An 11234-nucleotide genomic window follows, 5' to 3' on the forward strand; every position below is an offset into this window, starting at 1 on the left:
GTAGTACATGTGATGTGCATATGTTAATTTTCATGTTATATGCTGAATTGTAGGTAACATGTTTACCGAGTCTCTAGCCAGTCTTACTTTATTTAATCATTCCTGCATTGCTTGCTTCTGCGTAAGTGTACTTTACTTATGCCCTGATGCTATATGCCGCCGGGCTGAGGCTGAAATTGATCAGTATTGAGCAGTGTTCTAACCTGGTCAATAAATGTAAATTAATAAGTTTGCTGTAGCTGGTAGGCAGAACATGTTAAAATGATCCACCTTTAAAGCTTAAAACTTACTGAAGTTTAACGCAGTTTTGCAGGGTCAGGTCACCACACTGCACCTCCAATGACACAGGGTTAAAGGTTGATTTGGGGGTGGGTCTTGGATGCGTTAAATAACAGAAATGTAAGTGCCCTCCTTTGGGAGTGAGTGAGGAATGCCTTGATGTCTGCTACAGAAGCATCCCTTGATGGAGGCAAGGGAAGTTTCTTGTGTTTGCATAAATTCACATGTCATCTATTAAGTGTATGCATTTTGAGATGATGAGAGTTACAGCATTAGAAAAAAAAAACACATTGGCCCAATGAATTATGGCTACACAAACATGCACACTCACACAGCTCCAGGAAGTTGAGGTGGAGGCAATTCTTTCCTGAAAATAGGTGATTCCCCTACTCTTCCATGGGATGCAAGGGTCAGCAGAAATGGAGTTGAAAGGGTCAAAATGATGGAGCCAGGAAAAAGAAGTAAGATTTTTTTAAGGTATCCAGAAATTGCTGCAGTTTCCTTGCATGTATAGAGCTAATGTACAGCTGTAAAAAATTGCATAAAATCACAAAACACTGAAAGAGCCAGTTATATTTAACCTAATGTTGCATTTGTGAATTCTGCCACTAATTTACCAGATAGTCAGATGAATGGTAAAGATGCTAAAACCAGTTTTGATAAAATTTTTTACTCCTTGTTCTAGATAGTCTGAACTTGGATTCCAGTCTTGACCTTCCACTTTTGACCCGCTGAGAATGGCAATTGAAACAACCCGGATAAGTCTACTTGCACATAGGACTTACAGAGCTTACCTTTGAGCCAGCTGGACATGACTGCTGTGACACAATCTCAATGACATTTTTTATGTCCTAGCTCTCTCTTCAGAATACGATAGTGAGATAGATGGAATCTGTTTCTTTTTTTTTTTTCATTGTACATTATATGAAATTGGACACAGGATGGTAATTGTTTGTGCAACTTGAAGGTAAAATTTTTAAGAAATATTTAAAAAATGCTGAGTTTGTTAAAACAAAAATCCGTGTAGTTTTTTTTTTTCATGTTTTAGACTGCGTAGAAAAGGCGAGTTTTAATTAAATATGCTAGCTTTTTGGGCTCGCTTCTTGTGACATCCTCTTACAAAATTGTTGCACAGTTTTGTAGCTGTCAAATATTTTCTAGATGTCTGTCTTGGACAGTTGTATTTCTAAGTTCAGCTTTCATACCTGCCTTGGTGCAGTGATTTTCTGGCTAGTACCTTGTTAGGTGGTACTTCATTATTCATTATTTTTATGTAATTGCACACTGATCACCTTCACTGTGAGCACCCAGCTTTTGACCTGTAGCATGCATGTTCATACTATAGGAGGAAAGTGGTATGCATAACCAGTGTGGCAAGTATGTAGGACCTACAGTGTCACTTGCTGTAATCATACTGCAGGGAACATCAGTGCAGAGGAATGTTGTGTAAACTGAAATTTCCCCAGCTAAAAAAACATGGAACTGGATTCTGAAGTGTGTGAACAGTGCATTAATATAGATGCAGTGTTTAAATGATTAGCATGAGCTTTGTGACTTCTTTAGTGGAGGGGGCAGTATGTCTCATTGTAAGTCTTTTGGGTTAGCGCCCAGCCCAAAAATAAGAGAGACTACACTGCTGTGGTAATATGGGATCAAGTGTGAGTGTGACCCTGGTTGACACAAGTGGTATGATGTGTTTATATGGTTGGTGGTAGTTTGACAGTGAGCATGGTATGTGGCCAGTCCACCGTGGAAAGTTGTGATGTCATGTTTGAAGGTGATTGGTGTAGAGGATGGTAGGAGAGAAGATGGTGCAAAAGGAGATAAAACAATAGTAGTAAGTAGATAATACTGATACTGCTTTTGGCATAGTCATTGTAATACCAACAGCTCTAAGGTGCATGGGAACATGACACCTCTCAGGTCAACAGATTGGCTTCTGGCAAGCCATCTGCCTGAATTGTAAAAGGATTATGTGCTGAAGTAATAGCTGATGTTCTCCATATTGATCACTGCTGCAGTAGTCCTAGCTATATGGGTTATATCTTGCCAAGGATATAATGGCTGTCCAGCTTCCAAAACTTCAGGGCACCTTCCATGTGCCCAAACTGTCAGGCAGCTTGAGCTGAGATGACTAAAAGACTAGGTCGGGCGCCAAGCCCTTCAGAGCCTTACTGTAACCGAAGAGAACGTTCCTCTGAGTCTTTTCAAGATTAATGGGCAGCTTGTGCTGTTCCTTTGTTGGACAAATAAGTCCACTTTGGGAAAGAAATTTCCATTTAATAATAATACTTTCCTCTTCAGGACATTTATTTTAAAGCTAGGAGTTTGTGTTTTAATGGACTGTCACAAAACTGTATTTTAAACTGGAGCAGTCATTTTTCCTGTTAGTTTAAAAGTTGTTTAAAGTATTTAAAAAAACGTTTTCTCTGTGGAAACATTTTATTTTTTGAGCTGGCAAACTGTTTTAAAGCATTTTTTTAACTATTTTTTTTCTGTGAAAAAAGTGACTTTTATATACTTTAAGAACTGGATTCATAAAGGTTAACACAACGTGTATACTGTGTACACTTATTGTAACCTTTCTGAGTCAATAAACATTACATTGAGGTAGGTTTGTTCTTAAATTCATAAAGTGAACACAGTGTACACATAGTGCACACTTTGCAGTAACCTTTATAAATCCAGCCTTAAGTTTTTACTTGCTCTTGCTACTAGTTTTCCCAGGGAAAGAGGCACCATTTTCAGTTTGACCATGGAACAGACTGTTGGATCCATGGTTGGTCCTTCTAGCCAGAAAAAGAAAAAAGTTATGCAAATAGCCTTTGCCACAACAGCAGGCTAGCGATTTGCCTTGACCATAAGAAAGTGACTCTGCTGTTGCCATTAGTTGTTCCTCAGATCACTCATCTTTTACTCCAGATCCCTCTAGTGTAACACCTACAGCCAGCCACTATGGGCCAGAGGTTAGCCAATTGTTCTGTGTATGTTGGGGTTCCCTCAGTGGGAAAGGAACAGCCACTCTCTGCAAGCTGCTGCCATTGATAACACTGTTGCCCCTATTTTTCCTGTCAAAAAGAAACAGAAAGCTAAACCTGCATCTGCTCCTCTTCAACTATCCTTGAACAGGAGTACTATGCTGGGTCTGGCTCAGGATTTACTTTAGGCTATTGATCCTTCTTATAAAACAGTTTTTAGTAAAAGAAAGAGGGATACCTCTTTTCCCAAAGAGATTTATGATTCTGAATCTGAACAGGAAGATCAAGGGACATAGGCAAGTTTTTCTCTTTTCTCTTCATTTTTCTGATTCATAGTGAGGATAGCTCAGTTTCTCCCTGTGGGGTTTTATCTTTCTCTGCGACTATTTCCATAATGGCCCTGTGTATTCAGTGAGAGAACACTAAGGTTTCTCAGTCGCTCAGAAAATACTATTTGCTGTTACAGAAGGATTTTCCATAACCTACACCCATTCCTCCTGTTCTGTTTGCTTTACAGGATGTGTGTGTTACTGCCTGCATTTTTCCTGATAGTCATACAGCTGCCCTTAAAAAGGCACATAGGATGTACAAATATCCTCAGTCTTAAGTTTTTATACAGTATTCCCAAACCTGACACAGCAGCAATAGCTTTAGTTGATCCCACAGCTGCTAAACATTTTGAGAAAAAAATGTATGCTTCTCCAACTTTGATTTTCAGAATTTTGAATTTTCAAAGTATGAGGAATCTGCAGTTTCTTCTTTTGAGGAAAATCTGCTTTAAATAATTTCTTCTATTGAAAAGTCTATATTCACAGTTTACAGTGTGTGTATATGTTTCAGTTAATACTTCTTCAAGGGCTTAGGACACTGGTACTGTGTTGAGGAGGTTTGCCTGGCTGCATTCTTAGAACCCCCAGATGATGATGTATGTTAAGGTATTGATTTTTTTTTTTTTTACAGTTTATGTGGGTGCAGCCCCGCTCCGTTCGCCCTTGCTACACTCGGGCTCACTTTGCTTCTCTCCCACCCCCCATATTATTTCCTTTATACCTAACCACCTGTTTCCTCCTACCCAAACACTCCTCCCCTTCCTGTTCCTCACAAACACTCTAGCCTACTTCTTGCCTCCAACATAAAATCCCTACCTACTCCACCACCTCTCTATGCACACCACCCTATAGCCATTGAGTATTGCCTATAATATTTTTAACTGCAGTAAATACACATCTGAACGTAGTACAAATAAATTGACAATATACAATTCAATTCACTGTATCCATAGTCAAGAACATCATTACAGATAAAGTAGCAAGTCCCCGTATTTACTAACCCACCGTCCCTGCTACCCTCTCTTAACTAGAGGATACCAATTACCTGACCAATACTTCTTGGCCATACTGCAGCTCCCTAACACACAAAACGATAGCTCTTGCACTGGCCATACTCCCCATCACTTTTCTGTAGCCGTATACCCAGCATTACCTGATGCTTATATAGCTCCTAAGTCCCTAACATCACTTCACCTTGTAGCTACAGACCACTCCCATTAGCAAGTCTTACACTCTCATCCACCTGTCACTTCAAATCTCTTATCCCTCTTAACAACAAACTCCCACATACACCGAATACTGCACCTTTAATACAACACCAATCTCACTCATTCATAGATGGTACCCTTGCATGTAACACATTCTTTCTGAAACTGGATGACATGGGTTACACATATCCAACACAACTACTAAAAGCATCATTCTACCCCTTAATAATCTTCATCCTACTCCTACTTTCCAACCTGTCGTCCTGCCACACTCAGCTTCATAACCACACCCCATCCCCTTGGCAAACTGATTCCACAGCCAACACCACCAAACTAAAAAAACTTCCCTATATCGCCATGTGACCTTACCTCCCCCTACCCTTCTCTTACTCGCGCATTAAACTGAAAATCAAAACTAACCCCCTCTCTTCTCAGACTAAAATAATTCACGGATTGACCAAACTCTATCTACACGTACTGCATAAACTCACTTACAGTGGAGATGTACATCCCAATCCAGGACCCAAAACATCAATCAGCTCAAACGTAAACCAGCTAAATCCCCTACACCACAGACCTACCTCAGCTCTCCTCTTCTTAAACATTAATGTAAGAAGTATACTTAACAAAATTCATGACCTTTATGCCCTACTAGCTCTGTACAAACCAGATACCACTGTGTTAACTGAAACATGGCTGAAACCACCGCATCACAATAATGAGATTACTGCCCCGGGTTACAACATTATCCGAAGACGGATCAGAGAAAAAAGGCGGAGGTATTATTCCAAAATCATCTTGCCTTAGAACAACTAGATTACAATACCCTTGAATTCAAAGATGTAGAACTAATCCTTGCCAAATTAAAAATAAGTTCCAACAAACATATAATTATTCCAGGTGGCTATATAAGACCAGGCAATAACATCACTGTAATGGAAAGCCTACTTAACTGGACCTCCAATTCCCTTCCACATAAAACCATACTATTAGGAGACTTCAATATTGACTGGCTTCACTGCTCCAGCCATAACCCCTCTGCCTTCATAAACCTCCACAGGTTTACCCAAACTATAACCACCCCAACTCGAATTGACAAAACTTCCAAACGCCAGTCCATGTTGGACTGGATCCTGGTATCTGACCCCACTCTTGCACAGCAATCTGGTTGTCTTCCAGATACTCTGTGACCATCATCCAACCTACCTAATTAGGAACAGTTCCCAAACCATCAACCAACCTATCCTCAGAGTAGTTAGAAACAAAAAAACCTTTATAGCTACTTATCTCATCAATACTCTAAAAAGCTGTAACTGGACCCTCCTAAAACATCTACCTCTAGCCGATGCTGTTGAGTACTTTGACACAACCTTCATAAAAATTTTAAACCATCATGCACCCCCTAGGACCATTAGAATAAAAACTAACTATGCCCCATGGCTAAGAAAAAATACTAAAACTATAATGAAAGAAAGGGACAAGGCCTGGATTCAGTATTAGAAAAACAAAACCCCCACTTTGAGACAAAACTGTGTAGAGCTCCGTAACAAAGCCAAAAAATACATCAAACTAGACAAATCCAGCTACTATACAAGCATGCTAGAAAAATATGCTCACAACCCACAAAAATTCTGGGCCTCAATAAATGGTATACTGCTTCCAGGAAAGTCCACGACTCCAACCCCTGTGCTTCCAAATAACCACAAAAACATTCCTACTCAGTTTACAAATTCTTTACTGAAACAGTCCAAACACTTGATAGTGCCCAAAATGGTACTACTCGCCCCACACTAATAACTACCCCAACCCACCTCAATATACAAAACAATAGCCCCAGTTTTCACCTCAACTTTGTATCCACCAAATCAATATTTAAACTCCTTGGTCTAGCAGCTGATAAGCTGCCAGCAGACTTCCTTCAGATCTCAGCTGAAGCTATAGCCTATCCTGTCTCTAAACAGGTCTCACTCAGAATGCAAAGTCCCCACCTCATGGAAAACATCATATATAATTCCACTGCACAAAGGAGGCAACTCCTTAGAGCTCACCAACTATCACCCAATAGCAATCCTATCACCTTTATCCAAAATATTAGAAAGAATTGTTCATACTCAACTAATACAGTACTTCCAGAATAACAACCTACTCTCCGTATCCCAGCATGGCGTTCGACCTTTCCCATAGCCCCACAACAGCACTACTGTCATTCACCAACATAGTTAACCACCACAGAAACAAGGGTCTATTTTTTCTTCCATATTCTTAGACCTATCAAAAGCCTTTGACATGGTAAACCACAGCTACTTATCTGCCCATCAGCAGGCAGTCCTATGGCAGGACCAATTGTCCCCCCTGTTAGATAGTTTCAGACAAATGGGTCCTGAAGATAATTAGTCATGGTTACAGATGGCAGTCAGAGGACAATTCCTCCTTTTCAGCAGGTAATCCCTCATCCACTGGAACAGACATTCTTATTTCTACCAGCCCTTCATCACATGCTATCCCAGGGAGTGGTAGAACCAGCTACTTCTTCCCAAATAGGAAAACATTGTTATTCAAGGATGTTTTTAATGCCAAATAAATAAAATGTTTGGGGAGACCAGCTATGTCTCTTTCCAAAACTTGTTTGTGATAGTGCCCAAGTTCAAAATGCTGTCACTTCACAACCTGTTACCTTTTCTTCCTCTTTCATGTTTCCTAGTAGTTCTAGATTTAAAAGATGCTCATCACATCCCTATTCATCCAGACTTCTGGTGTTTCTTAAGGTTCTGTGTGTCTGAATCACATTATCAGTTCCCTGCCTTACCCTTTGCACTATCCACTGCACCAAGACTATTTACAGAGTGTCTAGCTCTAGTTACAGCTCCATTGCAAGCTACAGGATATCCACATTTTCCATATTTAGACTTGATTATCTTTGCAGTCTCTTTCAATGTGTCAGGAAACTCTCATTGTATGAGAGATCTCTTATACAAGCTAGAATTCCAAGAGAACATTCAAAAGTCTTTCGTGACTCCTTCGCACAGGATTGTGTTCTTGGGGTGGGAGTTAGACACCTCAGTTCAAAGAGCTTTCCTTCCACAGAAAAAATAGATATGCATATTTAGACCTATTTCAAAGGTTTCCCAGTCAGACTTCGGTAACTGTGAGGGAATTCCTCAGGATTTGGGATCTCATGGCATCTATGATGCTCATGATACCCTGCCAAGACTCCACATGAGAAAGATAGAATGCTTAAAAAAAAAATACAGTGGTGTCTGAAGTCACTTTGGTCACAGCACCAACATCCTTTGTCTTTTCAAATCCCAGTGATGGGTTTTGTCTGAAGGGAAGTCCTTTGGTGGAGATAGAAAATATCCTTAAATCCAGGTCTCCCCTTCTCCCTCACTATTCCAAAGCAATCAGTCACCACAGCCTTGGGCTTTGCTTGGGAAGCAGTTTTAAGAAGAATAAAAGTGTAAGGTGTGTGGGACACCAAGGACAGATGCAAGCACACAAATATAAAGGAGCTGCTGGCTCTGATCAATACATTCAACTCTCTGAATCATCTGTGGTCCTCAGGACCTCTTCAAGATGTTACAAACAATGTCACAGTCATGTAGTACATCAGCAAGCGAGGGGAGCCAGGTTGTATTACCTCTGCAGATTAGCCATGTTAGCTTAGGTTATAACTTCACAGCACAATCTCACTCTGCACTCTGTCAGACAAGCTAAGCAGGACAAGGGCATACCCTAATGAATGGAAACTTGATCAGGTACTCATCCAAGACTTGATTCATCTATGGGGAATTCCTCAAGTAGACCTATTTGCCTCTCTGAAAAATCAGCTGGCAAGATTCTGCTCCAAGACTCAATGCAAGAAGGCCTGGAAGACAGATGCCTTTTCCTTTCCTCAGACAGGAACGTTCCTGTATACATTTTCTCCCTTTCAACTGATATTCAGGGTAATTCCGAAGATTCAGAAGAATATCCAGAGATCACCATGGTAACTCTGTTCCGTCCCAGGCAACAGTAGTTCTCCCTTTTGGAAATGGCCAGGGGCATTTACCACAAGTTTCCTCATGGACTGGATCTAGTCACACAGGATCAGGGGTGTTTGACCCAAACAACTTCAACTGACTGCCTGGATGATAGGGTCTTAATTCACTTTAAGCACCTCTTTAGAGGATATGCAACAGGTACTAATGAAGACAGTAAAGCCTGGTACTAGAAAATCATACATTAGCAAATGGTTTTCTAGTTGCTGCCAAAAACATAAGCATCACCTATTCAGAGCTAGATGTTTTCTGGTTTTACAATATTTATGTAAGTTACTATCCTGAGGCCTTTCTTACTCTTCCATCAAGATTCATTTATAGTCTATTTCAGCATGTCTGCCCATGGATCCTCCTGTTTTAATATATTCTCATGTTAAAATGTTTTTGAAAGGGGCTTTACATAACAGGCCTCCTAGGAAAACAGGTGGCCCCTCCTTGGGACCTTAATTTTGTGTTAGAGAAGCTAACAGTTGCTTTATTTGAAATAGCTAACCTGGCTGATTTGAGGTTCTTAACAAGGAAAACTGTTTTAATGATTGCTCTGACATCTGTAAGAAGGATATTTGAGTTCCAGACTCTTGCGGTGAATCAACTCAACCTCACTTTCCACAGGGTACAGGGTTTCTTCGAGAAGTAATCCTTCTTTTATGCCTAAAGTGGTATTTGAGTTAACTTTAAGCCAAACTATCCATCTCCCTGTTTTCTTTCCTGAACCTAAAAATGAGGGAGAGAGGATACTCCATACCTTGGATGTACAGAGACAATTCGGGTACTATATAGAACTTAAATATTTCAGATCTTTGGATCAATTGTTCATTTATTAAGAAGGTAAGCAGTAGGGACAACCTGTATCAAAGCAGACTATTTTCAAATTGTTGTCAGAGTATCACCTTTTGTTCTCACCACAACAAAACTATTCCAGGCAGGGTTAATGCCCACTCTACCAGAGCCTTGGCTTCATGTATGGCTTTTTGAAAAGGGTTGGATTCTATAAGTATTATGAAAACTGCTACTTTGTACATACTTTTACAAAGCCCTATAAGCTGGATTCCTTCCCTAGATCTAGATCAGGCTTTGCTAGGATCATTCTTTAGCTGCTGCTGGACTCTTCTGCTTTTACCTCCCAAAATTTGTAAGCTGTGGTAATCTATCCATATAGCTTAGGCTACTGCAGCAGTGATCAGTATAAAGAACATAGTACAGTTGTGTAAGTAAACTTCCATAAAAGTAGCTGTTTGAATGATCACTGCTGCAATAGCTGCTCCCTCCCTACTACTCCCTGAGTGTATTGTTATTGCCATGGTGTAAAGTTTTATTTTCTGATGTTCCTAGCCAAAGCTAGTCAATTGTTTTTGACCTGGCTTAAGCTTTTGACACAATTCCCAACTGAGGCATAGTAGAAAAGCCAAACAAACTGGTAATAAACCCCTCTGTCACCTGCTGGATTGCCAGCTGTCTCAGCATGCAGATAATCAAAATAGGGGAAGTTACCACCACAAAGAGAGTAGTCACAAGTGGAGTCCTCCAGGGTTCTGTGCTGGGACCTGTCCTGTTTGGCATATGCTTTTTTGAAGTAAAAGTCAATACCGAAGGGCTGTGTCTAAGTTTCCAGATGACTGCAAGCTAGGAGCAGTCATTGAATCCTCAAATGCAGGAAGATTTGTCTCAAATTACTGGTGTCAAAATCATGGTCTGAAACTAAATGTCAAAAATGCATTATGGTATCCTTTAAGATGCCATCTACTCATGTTAACTACTAAATTGACAGTATGCCCTAACAGTTGACCCAGTTGTTTGGGATTTGGAAACCTGTGTGTACGGTGACCTAACTTTTGACCAATATGTGTATTGGTCAAAAAAGGCCTTCTGCATTGCACAGCTTATAAACAAAGAGATTGTGTCTAGAGCTAGGGATGTCATTGTCTCCCTTTACTCAGCCTCATTAGGCCAGTCATTCAAAATAACGCCAACTTTGTCATGTATCTATCCAGACCCATACAACAACTGGAATGCCCACAGAGATACCTTTGTAAATGGATACAAGACCTAACCAACATGTCCTACATGGACTGACTAAAAGCCCTGTCACTATACTCATCTAAAAGGTGACCTGTGTCTGGCATACAAGGCATCCTCCAACTCATTACCGATGGATTTACTGCACATCAGCATGTCCAGTGGCATCAGAAATACTTGGTCTAGGGATATAAACCTCTTCTGTAACATCAACAGAATGGTTTGGAGGGACGAGTATATTTAGCAGAGGATACTGCTGCTATGGAACAGACTGCCCATCCACACAAAATAGAGTTCATATCTTCAGTTTCCAAGTGCAACTTAGATCTATTAATGATAAATAGAAAATTTTAATCCCGGACGGCCTCCTGTACTACTGATGCAGCT

General features: G+C 40.3%; 1 protein-coding gene across 4 annotated transcripts in view; it reads left to right on the top strand.

Annotated features, from left to right (window-relative positions):
• The window catches only part of CCHR7.PART0H17orf49 (chromosome chr7.part0 C17orf49 homolog), a 623656-nt gene extending 622286 nt beyond the window's left edge, over positions 1-1370 (top strand). For 3 of the 4 annotated variants that reach the window (XM_044077154.1, XM_044077153.1, XM_044077151.1), the window contains one exon: positions 965-1370. In XM_044077154.1, coding sequence (XP_043933089.1) covers positions 965-1014 — 50 coding nt within the window. In that variant the 3' untranslated portion in view covers positions 1015-1370. The remainder of the gene's footprint in view (positions 1-964) is intronic. The other variant, XM_044077152.1, reaches the window with a different exon arrangement.
• The last annotated feature ends 9864 nt before the right edge of the window (positions 1371-11234 follow it).

The sequence above is a fragment of the Protopterus annectens genome, chromosome 7.part0, assembly GCF_019279795.1.
Source record: "Protopterus annectens isolate FY-2018-M chromosome 7.part0, PAN1.0, whole genome shotgun sequence".
Lineage (NCBI taxonomy): Eukaryota > Metazoa > Chordata > Ceratodontiformes > Protopteridae > Protopterus > Protopterus annectens.